The sequence below is a fragment of the Elephantulus edwardii genome, unplaced genomic scaffold (assembly GCF_000299155.1).
Source record: "Elephantulus edwardii isolate Elephantulus edwardi_28Jun2011 unplaced genomic scaffold, EleEdw1.0 scaffold00120, whole genome shotgun sequence".
Lineage (NCBI taxonomy): Eukaryota > Metazoa > Chordata > Mammalia > Macroscelidea > Macroscelididae > Elephantulus > Elephantulus edwardii.
In genome coordinates, this window is record NW_006399870.1 from 1,472,095 (window position 1) to 1,491,423 (window position 19,329).

Sequence of the window (19,329 nt, forward strand, 5' to 3'; positions counted from 1 at the left end):
AAATAAAAAGAGACCTGGAAAAGTTGAAGACTATTCCTTGCTCATGGATAGGAAGACTCAATATTGTGAAAATGACAATATTACCAAAAGCAATTTACACGTTCAATGCAATCCCAATACAAATACCAATTCCATTCTTCAATGAGATGGAAAAGGCAATCTCCAATTTCATTTGGAATGGAAAGAAGTCCGAATATGCAAAGCACTCCTTAAAAAGAGAAACAAGGTAGGAGACATCTCACTCCCTGATTTCAAATTGTACTACACTGCCATGGTGGTCAAGCCAGTGTGGTACTAGTATAATGACAGACACATAGATCAATGGAATAGAATTGAGAACCAAAAAATTAGCCCATCTACCTATGGACAACTGATTTTTTATAAGGAGATGAAATCAGTTAAGTGGGGAAATGACAGCCTTTTTAACAAATGTTGTTGGCAAAATTGGAAAAGTATCTGCAGAAAACTCAAGTAAGATCCACAACTCATTCCGTAAACAAAAACCAATTCAAAGTGGATTAAGGACCTAAGACTAAAACCAAGGACTATAAACTTCATTAGATAAAAGCTGGGAAGAACTTTAGAAGCCCTAATCCACAGTTAAGACTGTTAAGTCTTCCAAACATTCTAAAAAACTTACAACCAGGAGAAGATAAAATAGATCAATGGGATCATCTAAGAATCAAATCCCTGTGCACATCCAAAAACTTCTCCAACATTGTGAAAAAGGAAAGCCACAAACTGGGGAAAAATATTTCTTAATGGCAAGGCTGATAAGTGACTTACCCCTAGAATTTATAGAATACTTGAACATCACAACAAGGTAAACAACCCAAATGCAAAATGGGGACAGAATATGAACAGACACTTCACCAAAGAAGACATTCAGATGGCAAACAAACACAGGAAGAAATGTTCACAATTCCTAGCTCTAAGACAGATGCAAAACAAAACAACTATGAGATATCATCTCACCCCAGTTAGAATAGCAAAATTTGACAGAACAGCAAACAATAAATGTTGGCAAGGTTGTGGAGAAATTGGAACCCTTATTCATTGTTGGTGGGAGTGTAAAATGGTGCAATCAATATGGAAGGAAGTATGACACCTTCTCAAAAAGTTGCAAATAGAGATACCATTTGACCGGGCTATTCCACTACTGGTAATACATCCTAAAGAAACCACAACTGCCACAAGGCAGATATATACACACCCATGTTTACTGCTGCTTTGTTCACAATAGCAAAAAGTTGGAAACAACTTAAGTGCCCATGAACAAAGGAATGGATTGAGAAGCTGTGGTATATTCACACAATGGAATACTATGCAGCATTGAAAAAAAGAAACTCATGCAATATTATTCAAAATGGGTGACCCTGGAGGACATTATGCTGAGTGAAATATCTGAGTCACAAATGGACAAATAGTGCATAATGCTACTGTTATAAAACAGGACTGACATCAGGGTTAGTGGGAAACTAAGAGGGAATAAATAATGTATAGTGCATTGAAACAGATGAGGGAGAGAACTGTTTGAAAGGAATATATGATTAAACATTATTTTCATTACAAGAGTCCAGAATGAGAGCTTTATGGGGGTGTGGACCGGGGGGATTTTATAATAATGAAAGGGTTTTTTTGTTGTTGTTATTCACTTTTCAAAGAAAAACCAGCTGAGGGAGGGGTGGGTAGGGAGTTAAATATGCAATAATAAATGAATGGAAATCCAAAGTCTCTATAAACTTAAAATTTCAATTAAAAAGACAAATAAAAAAAAAAGAATCATAGTCTTCATAGTCTTCAATATGAATTGAAGCTTAAAACTGAAGAGAAAGATTCTTACTACTGCGCCAATTGGCAGCACCATGATGGCTGAAAAAGAGACTGAGGTTTTTAACAATTACAGCTTGTTTGGCTCCACAATCAACACTGTTGGCACCAACAGTCAGGAAATCAAAACATGAATTGCACTGGGGAAGTCTGCTCTTAGGGACTTCTCCAAGGTACTGAAAAGCAATGATGACAGTCTAGAGACTGAGGTGTGCCTAATCCTGATAATGTTCTTTGCAATTATTTGCTTTGTATCAGAGAGCTGGACAATGACTATGGATGACAGAAGAATAATTGAGTTGAACATATCATAGACCACCAGGAGAACATATAGATCTATCTTGGAGAGGGTGAAACCAAGTCTATACTTGAAGGCAAAGCTTTTGAAGCTCCATCTCATATTCTTTAGGTACATTGCCAGGTGGAACTGGTCCTCGAAGAAGGGCATAATGCTTGGAAGGGTAGAGGGACACTGGAGGAGAAGATGATCTCAGATGAGATGGATTGACATGTTAACTGGGGCAATGGGATTAGGTGTGTTGGAGTCAGTGAGATTGGTTCAGGATAGGGCAGGGTTCAGAGCTGTTGTATATAGGGTCACTATGAGCTGAAGGCAACTTGCCAGCACATAACTACAACAATAACAGTTTCAATACTGAATAGGAAAAAATCTTGAATGACCAAGGAAGCATCAAAAGAAGATGGAGAGAATACATGAATCATTGTACCAAAAATAATTAGTTGATACTGCAATGTGTCAGGAAATACCTATGATAAAGAATTAGTGGTGATTACCGAAGAACTTCAAGCTTTAAGCTGCACTGAAGACATTAGCAAAAAATAAGCCCCTAGGAATCAATGGGATACCAATTGACATATTTCAGCTAATAAATTAAGCCCTGGACATGCTCACCAATCTATGCCGGGAAATTTGGAAAAGTCATGACTGGGAAAAGTAATGATTTTGAAATGAAAAATAAACAAACTAAGTTAAAAAAAAGTAATGATTGACTTATTCATATAAAGGTCAAGTTGACAGCAACCTGGCAACTGACTGGAAAAGATTGATATTTGTTTCCATTCACAAGAAGAGTGATTCAACAGAATGTGGAAATCATCCAACAATATCACTAATATCACATGCAAGCAAAATATTGCTGGAGATTAACCAAAAACAACTAGAACAATATAGTGATAAAGAACTGCCAGAAGTTCAAGCTGGGTTTAGATGAGGTCATGGGACCACCAGGGACATCAATACCGATGTCAGATGGGTCCTGGCTAAAAGCAGGGAATACCAAAAGAATGTCTTTGTATTTTATTACTATACAAAGTCATCTCATTGCGTGGATCATAAAAAAATTACAGGTAGCACAAGAAGAATGGGGATCCCACAGCACTTAATTATGCTCATGAAAAATCTATACCTTAACCCAGAAGCTATTGTCCAAACAGACCAACAGAACACTGTTATTGTTGTTGTTGTTGTTATTGTTTTTATGTGCCATCAAGTCTCCTGCAGCTCATAACAACCCTCTGTACAAAAACTCTGAACTCTTGCGCTATCCTGGCCAACCTTATTGTCTCTGACAAACATACCCTCAATGGCCCCAGGCACTGAGTCATTCCATCTCATCAATGGTTTTCCTCTCTTGTGCTGTGCCTCCACCCTCCCAAGCATGATGTTCCTCTCCAAGAACTGGTCCCTCCTTGCAACATGCCCAACGTATAGCAGACGGAGCTTCAGAATCCTCGCCTTCATCCTCTCCAGAATGAACCTGCTTGTTTTCCTAGCAGTCGATGGTATAGTCAACACTCTTCTTCAGCACCACAGCTCAGAGGCATCAATTCTTCTATCATCCCTAGTCATTGTCTAGCTCTCTGATGCATACCAAGTGATTGAAACTACCATTTCCTGAATGAGGACCCACTTAGTCCTCAAACTGGCATCATTGCTCCTCAATAATCTGGAGAAGTCTCTAACTGCAGACTTCCCCAGTGCAATATGTCTCCTGATCTCCTGACTGCTGTTACCAAAGGTACTGATTGTGGATCCAAGTAAGAGAAAGTCATTGGCAGTTTCAATCTTTATCTATCATGATGTTGCTTTATAGGTCAATTGGTAAGAATTTTTGTTTTCTTGAAAGTTGTTTTCCTGAAGTTATTGTTTAATTAGGGAAAGAAGAAACCAAAACAATTGTTGCTCAGAAAACCTATCAGGGCTACAGATAGCCGGTCAATGGTGAACTTGCAACTCTGTGGTCTGTGATGCAATTCTGGCTTTTGGACTCAACCTGATCGACATGGTGCATTTTAAAAACTACAAGTAGATGTCATCTGCTAGCGTGAGCCACTGCAATAACCTGACCTAACCTGATAAGCCAAGGGCTAATCACTTTTCAGCAAGGGTAGAGGTTTGTCTTTGTAATTCCATTTTTTGTCTTTGGTCTGAGAAAACAGGCTAAATGGTTTCTCTCCTTTCTACAGAGTATGCATGGGTTTCTATGGTATAAACCTACATTCTTTTAAATTATATCTCAGTTGGTTTGACACTCCCCTCTCTCTGGTGGATTGTTTTCCCTGCCTGCTTGAAACGTCACTTATCATTCAGAGTTGTCTGCAAATTAATTTTCCTTTTACCAAATGGAGCACAAAAAAATGGAGACACCAATGAAAATAACTAGAGGACTATCAAGGGAAGAAGTTCTCCAAGATCATTAAGGAAGATGAAAGCTGATTTCTTCCATCCAGAAAAGAAAATATATTTACTGATTATTTTCACAATGGAATACAAAGAAAAAAAAAAAGTATCCTGCAAAAATGCCAGAGTTTCTCTTTCCATCAGAGTTCTGCACCTTGTCTTATCAAAGGGAAAAGTGATCCAGGTCCATGCAGCCTAAATGTTGATATAGTCAACATTTATATATAGTTGATATAGTGCTGAAGAGATGATACACTGTACTAAATACCTTAGGCTATGTTCTCTAGATAAGCAAAACCAATTAAATGCTTACAGAGCAAGAGAAAGAGAAATGTATCCCAAGGAACTGGCTTAGACCACCACACAAGCTGACAAGACCTAGGTTGAAGAGTCAGAGGGTAGGAAGGAGAGTTCTCCTAACTAACACAGCTACAAAGACAGATGAATCCAAGGTTATCAGGTAAGGCAAAACACTGGCTCAAATCCAAAGAACCAGAGGGGAGGAGTCAGATGCCAGACCCAGATCATGCAAAAGCAAGAAAGCAGACATCTGTACATATTTGATGTAGGCCATACATCTGATAAAAATATCTTTCAATTAGCTAGCTGCTCACAAAAGATCTAATAATGGAGGTTTATTACATAAGGTCTCATCATGAGAAAGGACTGCATCATTACCTGCCAGATCAGAATCACAGGCAATCAAGTCATCACACAACCTTAACCATCACAGTGTCCTCTTCACAGTCCAAGTAAAGGCATGAGTAAGGAGCTCTCTATCAACATAGTCTCTCCATGTTCCCAACCAACCCCCACCACCACGTGAGAAGGACAAACTATTACAGAAGAGGAAAATTAGATACACAATTAGTCATAAAGTGCATTCTTAATTTTTCTCTTTGCTATTCATATCAGATGTTAATTATTTTTCATGATTATTATGCCAAAAATCTCAGATGCCAAGAAGAGAAAAAGAAAAATTCTCCATAACCTTTCCTTCTCAGTAAGAGGGAAAATTCAGAGGTAGAAGCAGCAGCCTCATTCACTTCTTCCCTACAGAACCCTGTAAGTGCTTCAGTGGTTTGTGGGAAGTGACTTAAAGGTAAAGATTTTACTGCCCAAACCACCATTTAATGACCTTCATTATTTTTCTGTAGCTTAAAGTTCATTTCCACCATCATGAAATATGAATGTAAAAAAATAAAAGCTATTCTTTTTCTGTCCCTAAAGCCACTTGTGCAAGCTTCCTAAGATGTAGCATGCTCCAGCAGGAAATCACACCCTTATATGATCCTAGAGTGGGTGGCAGTACAAGATGCTGAAAGTTCAAATCCACCCAGAGTCCTGGCAGGCTAATTCTTAAAAACCAGCCATTGAAGATCCTGCCGAGCACAGTTCTACTCTGGCACACATGGAGTCATTAGGATGTGAATTGATTCAACACAAAAGGTTTCATTTTTGTGTAGCTGGATAACTTCTCCCTGAGAACAGGCATAAACTGTGACTCTGGTCTCACCAACAGAAAATGTCAAAGGGGACAGGATGTCAGCTGTGTTACAAGATTATGTTATACAGTAAAGATGAAGGGATTCTGTAGATGTAATTTTTTGCTGTTGTTGTTATTGTTTTGTGCCATTGAGTCACTTGCGACTCATAGCGACCCTATGTACAACAGCCCTAAGCCCTGCTCTATCCTGTGCCAATCGCACTGCCTCTGACACACCCATCCCGATTACCCCAGTCAGACTCAATCCACCTCATAGAGGGTCTTCCCCTCTTTCGCTGTCCCTCCACCCTCCCAAGCGTGATGTCCCTTTCCAAGGACCTGTCCCTCCTTTCAACATACCCAAAGTATGTCAGATGAAGCCCCAGAATCCTTGCCTCCAAGGAGTAGCTTGGTTTAACCCTCTCCAGGATGAATCTGTTTGCTTTCTTGGCAGTCCAGGGTACATTCAGTACTCTTCTCCAGCACCACAGCTCAAAGGCATCAATTCTCCTTCTGTCCTCCCTAGTCATTGTCCAACTCTCTGATGCATAACAAGTGATTGCAAAGACCATGGACTGTATCAGGCGAACTTTAGTCTCCAGAGAGGCACCGTTGCTCTTGGGTACTTTAGAGAGGTCCCTAACAGCAGACTTTCCCATCGCAATATGTTATTTTATTTCGTGGCTGCTGGTGCCAAGAGTGTTGACTGTGGAGCCGAGCAAACTGAAAATGTGAACAATCTCAATCTCTTCGCCATCCATCCTGATGCTACCAATTGGTCCAGTGGTGAGAATCTTTGTCTTCTTGACATTGAGCCTCAGTCCATACTGAAGGCTGCAGTCCTTGACCCTCTGCAGCAAGTACATGAGGTCCTCCTCAGTTTCAGCAAGCAGGGTTGTAGCATCTGCATAATACAGATTGTTAATAGATCTTCCACCAATCCTGATGCCACAATTCTCCTCATACAGTCCAGCCTCCCGGATAATCTGCTCTGCATACAGGTTGAAAAGGTATGCAGGTAGGACACATCCCTGGCGTACACCCTTCCCAGTTTTGAACCATGCAGTGTTCCCTTGCTCTGTTCTGACGACTGCCTCCTGGTCCAAGTATAGGTTTCGCATTAGCACGATTAAATGTTCTGGGATTCCCATTCTTCTCAGAGTCAGCCACAATTTGTTATGATCCACACAGTCAAACGCCTTTGCATAATCAATGAAACACAGACATTCTTCTGGTATTCCTTACTTTCAGCTAAGATCCATCTAACATCAGCTGTTGTTGTTGTTGTTAAGTGCCGTCGAGTCGCAGGTGACTCATAACAACCCTATGAAGGAGAGTCCTCGATGCTTGGGTGTCTTTCATCCTCTGTCCAGGTTCACAGGGTTTCCGGAGGCAAGCTATTATGGAAGTGGATGCCACTCCTTCTTCCACGCTAGTCTTCATCAAAATCTGAAAGAGAAGTCAGCCATTTCATATCCCCACAGTGTCTCCTTTTGAGGCTTTTTCCTTTTCTCCTATAAAATTTCCTACATGTCTACCCCTTGTTCCAAATAACATGTCATCCATTTTGCTTCCAGGATGGAACAGGTGGAACAGAGCAAGATGCCCAGAAAGCAAAAAGCTGGTTTGTGGTTCTACATAAATGAAAATGCCTTTCTTTCTCTACCATACCAACACGGAAAGCTGGACATAAAGAATTAGTCCACCAGTGTCTTTTCTTATGAAATTAATATAAGTAGTCCGTGATTAACTTTGTTCCCTTAAGTTGCTGCTGGTTACTTCAAACTATCTATCACTTCACTTTGCAATGAAGCAATCAGGGCATTACCTGAACCTGAACTAAACAAATGAGAAAGGGCAGCGTGAGAGAGTGTGCTCCTGAAGGAACAGCACTGTTTGTATTCTATATATTTCCCAGGGTTCCTAGCTACGTGTTTTTACACATTGTAAGCCCTCAATAAATGTTTATGAAATTGAATTCAAGATGGGTGAGGCAGATTCACAGTGTAAAGGAAAAGGGAGGCTCATCCCTTAATTACCTTTTATTTCTGCTTATCACCACCTACCCTCCTGCTGCATCTCTACCCGCCCCAAATGTTAGTTCTGAAACAGCCACAGGGGGGGGGTGGGGGTGGGGGGGGTGTTCTAAAAATAATGCAAAAGAACATTTTTTACAATGTTACATAAAATTATGTGGTTTATGCCTCTATTGCTACAGTAATTTGTAGTTTCTGCTTCCTAAATATGTACTGGTAACATTAATTATTAGCACCAAGGAAATGCCATTTATTTTTAAAGTCCAGGGTTCTCTGGATTTCTAAATCAATATTTTCACACTCTGAAAGGGAAAAACACAAACAGAAAGCACTGCTGGTCCCTTAAATTATTCACTTTCAGTACTTCCTAACTGTCACAAATAGTATTTAAATTCAACAGAAAACTTAATCAATTTGAGTTTCTCAGGTCTGTTAATTTAGCCCATTCTTGTCTTGAGAAAGTCTTAAAATCTGACATCTGTTGTTGTTATATGCCACTGAGTAGAAACCAACTCTCCGGCCAGTTTTCAGAGGCTGTAAACCACACAGGAAGAGACTATCCATCTTTCTCCAGTGGAGCATCTGGTGGATTTGAACTGCCTACCTTTGGGTTGGCAGCACAATTCCTTATTCACTGGGCCACTAGAGCTCCCTTACCTTGCACCTAGTAGTTTTAAATCCTTGCAACAAGTATTTGAAAATGTTTGTTGAAAGGAAATGAATCATGAAGAGCTTGCACCAGAGTTTGGATCCCTCTGGGTTAGGTATCAGTACTAAGTATCAACACAACTAACCAAGTAATCCATGTTTTCAGACCAACAAAGTTTCCACAAGATTCCATCATATATGTATTAATTTTCCCTCACTAAGTGCTCCCAGTGTAACCTGTACTTCTCCACAGTGGAACTTACCATTTTGCTTATTATTTTTATGTGTCATCCCTAATCTATAAGCTTCCTTGAGGGTGAGATCACACCTGCTTTGTTCATCACTGTATGGCCAGTAAGTACCATGTATGGCACATATAAGGCCTCAATAAAATTTGAGTGGCTGACTAATAAAGGTAATCGCAATAGTAACAGCATCTAACATTGATGTCAATTTAACATGTGCTAAGGGAGTCCTGTTAATAAAGTGTGTAACATGTCGGGCTGATAACTAGAGCGTTGCCTGTTTGAATCCAGCCACTGCTCCATGGGAGAAAGATGAGCAGTCTATTCACATAAAGATTTCCAGCTGTAGAGACCGGAAGGACAGTTGCTATGAATCAGACTTAACACGGTGGATTTAGTTCTATTTTATTATCATATGCCAGGTACTAAGTCTTTTTACATATGTTAATTCAATTAATCCACATAGTAACGATACTTATAATTATCTCCAATGTACAAATAAAGAAACAGGCACAGAGAGATTAAATAACATCTCTGCCACAGACTGAATTGTGTATCACAAAAATACATGTAATGATATCAAGTGGAAACTATGTAATGATCTCCTATGATCTGATAAACCAAACAGTTGTAAAAGGATTTAGGATGGAATGAAACACTCTTTCATCCCATGATAGCCCTAAGCAGAGATAAGAGGAGTTGTCCCAGGGTGAAGCCTGTAGCACCTTTTAACTCAATAAAAATAAAAAAGGAGGAAAGTAAGCCAAGGGGAAGCCTCGCTACCATCAAGAAGGAGGAGTGTCTTTTTGGACCTGGGTTCCCTGACACATGGGAAGGCCAAAACAAACAGAGTTCTCCAGGGACCCTAGGCCTACAAGTGCTTAAGGAAACAAGGACTTTATGCCAAAACCAATAGGGAGAGAGAGAGAGAGAGAGGGCCTGTCCCTAAAGGTGGCACCCTACCTTGAGGGCATCTAGCTTCCTAAATGGCAAAAGAACAAATTTCTCTTTACTAAAGCCATCCACTTGTGGTATCTCCATGGCAGCAGCAATAAGAAATTAAGACAATCTTCAAGGTTATTCAGCCACTAAGTCACCAAGTCAGGACCTGAATCCAGTGAACTCTAAGACCTAGGTTCTTAACCACTTCTACATGTTGTCTCTTATTGACAAATTATTCCACACAAATGTTACTGTCTATGAAAACCTTCCATGACCACTCAAACTGAGTTAGATGTTTTCTTTGGTATCTCATGATAAGCACTTACATCATGGCTTTTATCATGCTGTACTATATGCTATAGAGAGCTCTGGTTGCCTAGTGGTAAGGAGCTGTGTATCAACCCAAAGTAAGGTGGTTCAAATCTACCAGCTGCCCCACAGGAGATAGATGGGCATTCCTCTCCCCTATGATTTGCTGCCTCTGAAAACCCACCAGAGGGTCAACTAGGAGTCAGTCCCAACTTAACAGCACATAACAACAACTATATACTGTAGTCTATTTCCATTATTCCATAAGCTACTTGAGAAAAGTAACTTTAATTTAGTCTTAATTTTCTTTGTATTAATGTCTAAGCAGTTGCCTGATTCAACTTTAACTCATGGTGCCTCTATGTATGGCAGAGAAAAACTGCTCCATAAGGTTTTCAATAGCTGATTTTAAAAAAAAATCAAAACACCAAAACCCAAAAGGTATATCACTAGGTGTCCCTCTAAAACACTTCAGAGTAAACTCAAACCTTCAGCCTTTCACCTAGGAGTCAAAGGTGTTAATCCTTTTGTCCCACCTAGAGACCCAATCCACAGGGCCCTTCACAGAACATTCACATATATTCTCAGTGCCCATTACATAAATACTCAAAGCATAAATCTTCATTTTCAGATAATCCAGCAGGTGGCAGACAAAGACAGCAGTGGAACAGAGGTCAGCCTGTCTTACCTCTCACCCGGGTCACTTTCTTCATGACAGTCTGCTGATCGTGGTACACAGTCACCATCACTGTGGCTCCCGGTAGGCCAAAGCCCCAGATCACTGCCCCAGCAGGCTCCTTCTGCAGTACCATGTTATTATCGATGTATGACGCAAAGCGAAAATCAACACCTAAAATATTTAGCACACGTTTAGAAGGACATCTTCAGGAAAGTAATCACCAACTGATCAGGGTATAACTGCAATGAGCATACAGGTTTTATACAAGAGAATTCTAGAATTATCAGTTTTTTAACCACCTAAAACTAGATCTTATTCTTCTTCCTAATTAGGGAAGCAATATAACAAGAACAGTTTCCAACAACACACGTCCTAGGATAATATAAGGAAAACTCACAGAACGCTCCTCCTCCCCTTTAGTGCGCTTGACTTTACTCTCAGACTTGGCCCAAGATGCTTGGCGCTCTCCCCCTAAGACACTAAAAGCGCTCCTTTTGCATACTTCACAGATGGTGTTTGGGGGGTGGGGAGAAGCCACCTTCTTCTTCCCGGATTTTTCATTACCACTCCTGCTCTTCTCCTGCTGAGGAAAAAAGCATGCCTCTCGCAAATACAGCTTTCTCTCTCTCCTTTCCCACTCTCTCCTTTCCCACTCTATTTCCTCCCCAACCTCCCAGCATCCATTTCCCTCACATAATTCCCCTTGTTCTCATAATTCAATGCAAATTCTAAATAAATAAGAATACAATTTCACTTCCTTCTAAGATAAACTCAGATGAACTATAAGACACAAAAATAAGAACAGAGGCAGGTAAAAAAAAAAAAAAGTCAACAAACCAGCCAAAAGTTATTTGTCCCATTTTACTGACTTAAGCTAAACTATATAAAAAGAGAAAGAATTACATGTTCTGTTTTAGAGATTCACTAGCAATATCAAATAAGAACTGATTTTAACAAGACCATTCCCATTTTTATTATTTGAACTATTATCTTAATAATTTAGTAAGCATTGATCTAAATTATCTAAATTATCTCTGTGTGTTCCTCAACAAAAGGCAAAAATGAAAGCTTTTTAAATTCTACCCCAACATGCTAAGCAAATAAATTCTTAAGAGAAAATAATCAAAGACTTTTATTTTTAAGTTTTATTTAAAAAGTATTGGGAAAGAGAATAAGAATTACCAAGGTTGACATTTTCCTCCCCTAAGGCTACAAATAATGATGGTTCTACAGTGCATACTTAACAAGGCAGAGTTAATGAAGGTTCCTACACAAACTGGCTCAGTGGCCTATTTATTCTGCTTTTCGAATATCAGCACTGTCCCTAAAAATCTTCAGCTGTCCCTTAAGGTGCCATTTCTATAATGAAACTACATGACAATCGAAGATTACCCAGAAGAAGTACTGGGCTAGAGTCATCCAGCTACCATGAACCAGCTACCATCCAGCTACCAAGAAGTGGCTTTAAGGCCCACATAGTTTGGACTTCTTATTAAAAGAGATGAGTCCTGGAGAAGAATATGATAGGTACATGGTAGAACTGCCTAAGAACGCTGACAGCCTAAGAGAAATATGGAGAGGAATGTATATGTTACAGTAGGTGTTTAATAGGAAACAAAGGTTTATAAAAGCTGAATGAGTTCAGGGAAGAGAACAGAGTGAGGAAATCTGGCATATAAACCTAGAGTCCCTGCACCAGAAGAGTTCTAGACATGTGCAGCCAGCATCCTGCGGCCCACAGGATGAAGGAAAATATGCCTCCAGGTCATGGTTACAGCCAAACAACACTTAACTGAAGTAGTGTCTGTATTGTAAGGTATAATATTTTAGAGATGGAAAACATCTTTCACCCACTCTAGCATTATCTTTGTGATTTACTGATGAAGAGACTGAGATCCAAGAACATTAAACAGTTAATTTGCTAATTAATTGAACAAATATTTATTGAAGCTAACTTTATGCGAGGCATTAGTTGAAGTATGTGGCTTTAACAATGTGAAGAGATAAGGAGGGAGACAAAAGTCCTTGCCAGCAGGAGCCTTACACCCTACTAAGTGTGCACATTGTTGTTGTTGTTGTTGTTATGTGCCCTTGAGTCGCCTGTGACTCATAGCAACCCTATGTACAGCAGCCCTAAACTCCCCTCTGTCCTGTGCCAATCGCACTGTCTCCGACACTCCCATCCCAATTATCCCAATCACTGAATCAATCCACCTCATAGAGGGCCTTCCTCTCCTGCACTGTCCCTCCACCCTCCCAAGCATGATGTCCCTCTCCAAGAACCGGTCTCTCCTCACAACATGTCCAAAGTATGTTAGATGGAGCCTCAGAATCCTTGCCTCCAAGGAGCCACCCGGTTTAACCCTTTCCAGGACAAATCTGTTTGTTTTCCTAGCAGTCCATGGTATTCTCAATACTCTTCTCCAGCACCATAGCTCAAAGGCATCAATTCTCCTTCTATCCTCCTTGGTCATTGTCCAACTCTCTGATGCATAACAGGTGATTGCGAAGACCATAGCCTGTATCAGACGTACCTTAGTCTCCAAAGAGACACCATTGCTCTTCAGCACTTTGGAGAGGTCCCTAACAGCAGACTTTCCCATGGCAATGTGCCTTTTAATTTCCTGGCTGCTGGTGCCAAGACTGTTGACTATGGAGCCAAGCAAACTAAAGCTGTGTACAATCTCAATCTCTTCACCATCCATCTTGATGCTGCCAATTGGTCCAGTGGTGAGAATCTTTGTCTTCTTGACATTGAGCCTCAATCCATATTGTAGGCTGCAGTCCTTGACACTCTGCAGCAGGCACTTCGGGTCCTCTTCAGTTTCAGGAAGCAGGGTTGTGTCATCCGCATAACGCAGATTGTTGATAAATCGTCCACCAATCTTGACCCCACATTTCTCCTCATAGAGCCCAGCCTCCAAGATAATCTATTCTGCATATAGGTTGAAAGGGTATGGAGATAGAATGCATCCCTGGCATACGCCCTTCCCAATTTTGAACCATGCAGTGTTCCCTTGCTCTGTTCTGACGACTGCCTCCTGGTCCAAGTATAAGTTTCGCATTAGAACGATCAAGTGTTCTGGGATTCCCATTCTTCTCAGAGTCAGCCATAGTTTGTTATGATCTACACAGTCAAATGCCTTTGCATAGTCAATGAAACACAGATAGACATTCACATAGCAGATACAAATAATAAATAGATTACTATTGTCATCTGTGGGGCTTTCTTGGGCTGATTTTTACAAGATCATTAGGCCTTCCTGGTTTCATCTCCCTATAAAAGTACTGCTGAAACCTACTCAAAACCATAACAACGCATAAGCTTCCAACTGACAGACAGCAGGTGGTTGCACATGAGATGGACTGACCAGGGAGCTAATCCAAATCTCCTGCACAGAAGGTGAGAATTCTACACTAAACCACTAATTTTTGGAACATTAAACTTAATCCCATTGCTCTAACATCACACAGGCAGGTAGTGATACCAGTCATTTGGAATTAGACGACCATATGGTTTACTGTGCCAGAAAAGACAAATTGAAGAGATACGGTATTGCATTCATCCTGAAAAAGGTCATTTCATGATCTATCCTAAAGTGCAATGCTGTAGTGACAGTATAATATCCACACTCCTACAAGGAAGGTGAATTAATAATGACTATCATTTATATCTACTCAACTGCCACTAATGCCAAAGATGAAAAAATTAAAGATTTTTACTAACTTCTGCAGTATGAAATTGCTCAAACATGCAATGGTAATTATTGGTGATTGCAATATGAAAGCTGGGAAGGATGCAGTCAGAAAATATGGCCTTGGCACTTGAAACAAAAATAGAGATGGCACATACCTTTTTTTTTTTTTTCAGAAACATTAACATTGACTGCAGATGATAACAAATTATGGCTAACATTGAGAAGACTGGGAATCCCAGAATGCTCATATGAAACATAAACCTAGACGAAGCAGCTGTTGTCCGAATGAAACAAGGGAATACTGTGTGGTTTAAAATTAATAAAGGTGTCCACCACAGTTGTATCCTTTTTTCATACCTATTTAACCTATATTCTGAGCATATTATTCAAAAAGCTGGATTCTATAAAGAAGAGGTGGCACTGGAGGAGAAGTCATCAACAACCTATGCAGATAACACAATCTTGTTTGCTGAAAGAGGACTTGAAACACTACAGAATGCCAATGACTAAAGCCTTCAATATAGACTGCATTTCAACATTAAGAAGACAAAAATCCTTACCAGTGCACCGAAAAGTAACATCATGATAGATGAAGAAAAGCTTCAAATTGTCAACAATTTCATCTTACTTGGATCCACATCAACATCCTTAGTACTAGGAGTTAGGAGATCAAGAGATGATAATACTGCTGTCATGGATCTCTCCAAAGTCTTGAAGAGCAATGATGTCAGTCTGAGGACTAAGGTGCACCTGATTCAGCCCATGGTCTTTTAAATCACTTGCTATGCATCTGAGAGCTGGACAGTGAATGATTAAGGATGTTGTTGTTGTTGTTGTTGTTGTTATGTGCCGTCGAGTCGTTTCTGACTCATAGCGACCCTATGCACAACAGCTCTAAACCCTGCTCTACCCTGTGCCAACCGCACCGCCAGAAAAATAAATGTTTTCTGTTGTGGTGTTGGAGAAGAAAACTGAATATTCCATGGACTATCAAAAGAACAAACAGACATGTATTGGAGAAGGTGCAATCAAAGTGCTCTGTGGAGATTAAGGATGGTAAACTTCCTTTCACATATCTTGGTCATGTTGCTAGGAGAGGCTATTCCTTGGAAAGGAACATAATGCTTGGAAAGCTGGAGGATCAGTAAAAGAGAGGAAGACCCTCAAGAAGATGAATTGACACAGTCACTGAAGTAATGAGCTCAAGTGTGTCAGAGATGATGAGGATGGCATTGATAGGACGAGGTTATTCACAGGATTGCTATGAGCTACACTTAACAGCACCTAAGAACAACACCCATGTTCACTTCATTAGAGATACATATTTATGCTCATTCTAAAGAAAGATTATCTCATAGAATATGGAAAATGTGAAACTATATCACACACAAGTAGAAATTTTACTGAAGATATTTTAAAAATACTTGAAGCAGTGCATCAGGGAATGAACAGAAATCCAAGCCAGATTCAGAAGAGTACATGCAACAAAAGGTATCACTGCTGTCGTCATATAGATCTTGAAGAGAAGCACAGATTGCCAGAAAGATGTTTACCTGCATTTAATCGACTTTGCAAAGGCATTTGACTGTGAGGATCATAAGATATTATAGATATCTACGAAAAAAAAAAGGAATTTCAGAATATTTCACTCTATTCATGTGGAATCTATACATAGACCAAGAGACAGGTTAAAAGTATAAAATGATACTGTATGTTTTAAAATCAGGAAAAGTATGTGTTCATGTTGTATCCTTTCACCATTCTGGTCAATCTATATGCTGAGCAAATAATCTGAGAAACCGGACTATATAAAGAAGAACACTATATGAAGAACACTAACCCCCTCTGATATGCAGATGACATATCCTCGCTCGCTTAAAGTGAAGAGGATTTGAGGCACTTACTGAAGCTCAAAGACAATATATAGTCTTTGGTATGATTTACACCTCAATATAAAGAAAACAAAAAAATTTTTAACAAAAAATCTTTTTAATTGGATCAATAAGGAACATCATGACAAATGTAGAAAAGCCTAAAGTTGTCAAAGATTTCATTTTACTTAGTTCCACAACCAACCTCCATGAAGTAGAAGTCAAGAAATCTAAAAACATATTACATTTAGGCAAATATATTCCAAAATATACTGACTACAGATTATGCCACCAGAGCTCCCTATCATTAAAACTGGGCTGAGGAAATGAGCACACAATTTACCTCTGGTGAGGAGATAGTGGGTGAGCTTGTGGGGGAACATTCAGGGAGTCTCAGTTAAAGTTGGCAATGCCCTAGTTCCTAAACCAGGAGTTGCATTCATTTTATTGGTTTATCATACATACTTTTGTACATATCAATAATACATGCTAAAAATGGGCACAGGAAAAGGACTTGAAGTCAGCAGATGCAACCAAAGGGAGAGGAAAAATTTAAAGCATTAATGAATTAAATTAGAAAATGAATAATTGTTATTAAAGTTAACAATTTACCCTGGTTACTTTCTCCTATTTTATATAATATCACTGCATAGTTAGATGAGGGTCAGAAAATAAAAACGCAGGGTGCTGCTGAAAGCTCTTAAAAATATCTTATGAGTTGCACTATGTCTGAAATTGGGCTACTTACGGGTGGAGGGGATCTAGGTAGAACATAACGAGTTCTTTTTCTGCACTCTATTCTCCCATTTCATCTTTTATTTCTTTGGAATCCATTCTTAGAGTGGTCTGGGGGTGGGGGAACTCCAGGTCTAGTATAACCATTTTACTTTGCAATAACAGATTCCATCTTCTGGAATTCCATGCCTGTGGCTCCAGTCCGGTATGTCTTTCGTGAGAAGACGGGCATTCAAACGAAAGGTTCTGACCTCGAAAGCACCCTCCTTTCCAACGTCAGGTGTATTTTTTCCACCACCAATATTTCTACCTGCACCAGAAATCAAAGCTGAGCCTTAAATATTCTAAGCCAGTGAGGGGGTTGTGTTTCTTAGCCGTAACCACCACTTAAAACTAGTAAAATGTAATTCCTCCAAGAAACACAGCCTGAAGCAAACCCTCCCCAAGGGCACCACTGAGTGGGCAGCATTGAACTGTTTTGGATGATTCAGTCACCTGTTTCCAAATATCATCTAACTAGCTTCGCCCCCTTCCCTCCCAGCTCCCAGCAGACCCTAGAGCCTCGGTCTGGGCATACAGGGGCCTCCATCCAGACAAACCCACCTCTCCCCTTGCCCTGGAAACACTTCATCAAAGCAATTGCAACCGACTAGCTTGAGGGAGGCTGAAGAGAATGGAGGGTGGGTGCTCGGCTCAACAGGGAACCTGCTAAGTTTGAGGGCAAGGGTCGGGGTCCTGCATCCCAGAGCCTGGGCGGCAGAGGGGCAGGGGTCTGGTCTGGCCGCCTCACCTGCACTTCTGCTGACCCAAACCATTAAAGGCACCACCAGCCCCAGAACTATCCCCCGCGTGGCCATGGCGGGTCACCAGAAGAAGCGGACTGCGGAAGCTGACGCTAAGCAGGGACGGAGGCCCCACGGGGCGGGCCCGGGACCTAGGGGCCCCAACTCCACCCTCGCGGGCCAGGAATCCGCGGAGCTCCGCGGCCGCAGGGCAGACTCGCCCTCTTCCCCTCTCGGCCGCCGTAGTGTGTGTGTGTGTGTGGGGGGGAAACACGGTTACCCAGCAACGCGTGAAAACAACCGGAACCATCGGCCGCAGCTCTGAGCTAAGGAGAGGTGAGGCGCCTCCCAACTCCTCTCCAAAACTCTGCTTTTTTTCCAAATCCCGGTGCTCTGACCGAACCCTGTTCACACCTCGGCGTCCTGGAGCACGTTGGTAGCCGAGGCCCGAGTCTAAGGTCCGAAGTCGTCAACGCCCGGCCGCGGACGAGATTGTGTCCCCTCCGTCCACCTCCCGCCCTGTTCACTTCCGAGCCTGTGGCGTTTTACACGGTGGCTGTCCTAGAGGGCGGAGGCCTGGGGACAGGGCCGCTTAGAGCCAGGGTCTGGGGTCGCTGAAGAAGGACATGCTCGGAAGTGTGGAGGGAGGGCCTGTGGGGACAGAAAGACCTCGGAGACGGCGACCGCAGCGGGGGGCTCGAAGGCGGTGGGGCTCAGAGGACGGCGCAGGTTGGGGCGAGGTTTCCCTCTGGTGTCAGCAGGGTGGCTCTGAACTCCGCGGGACAGCACCCAGCGACGACAAACAGATTTAGAACCCCTTCTCCAGCCCCTTTAAATAACCGTTCCCTGTTAGCCACAGACACACCACGTCCCTAAGTGTGCTTCCACACTCAGTACCTCGCCCATTGGGACCTCTGCGGGGCTAATCTGCAGGGAGAAGTGCTGCTTACTCTAAGGGGGCGCCTCTCTCGAGTCCGGCAGACGCTCCGCAGGTGGGCAGTCTCCTCGCAAGCAGTTTACAGCCTCGCTGAAGAGTGGGCTAGGAGGCAGTTCCCCTCCACGGCTGTTCTTAGTTTGAGCCTAACCAACAGTTTGGCAATTACCCTTAATTCATTTATCCCTTATGTTCCAAGACAAAGGAGGTCTGGTCAAGACAAACCCAAAATAAAAAAGCCCTGAAAGCTTTAATAGATTTTCAAAATTATGACCTTACTTCCTGCTCCCATTTCAGAGTAAATAGATGCAATGCTTCCAAAACAGAAACTAAAGGGAAAGATTAAGTATGATACTTATTCATTCAGCAATTTAGAGGAATTTCTGTTGTTAATTTCTAGAACTGACTAATCCGTGCATTTAAAATTGCTTTT

The 19,329-nt window shown here is 41.3% G+C and overlaps 1 protein-coding gene across 1 annotated transcript in view; it reads right to left on the reverse strand.

Moving 5' to 3' along the window:
• Positions 1-18,037, reverse strand: part of SIAE (sialic acid acetylesterase) — a 136,565-nt gene extending 118,528 nt beyond the window's left edge. The window contains exons 1-2 of the mRNA XM_006892800.1: positions 17,971-18,037; positions 10,886-11,047 (exon numbers count right to left, since the gene is read on the reverse strand). Of these exons, the coding sequence (XP_006892862.1) occupies positions 10,886-11,047; positions 17,971-18,037 (229 nt within the window). The remainder of the gene's footprint in view (positions 1-10,885; positions 11,048-17,970) is intronic.
• Between the last annotated feature and the right edge of the window lie 1,292 nt (positions 18,038-19,329).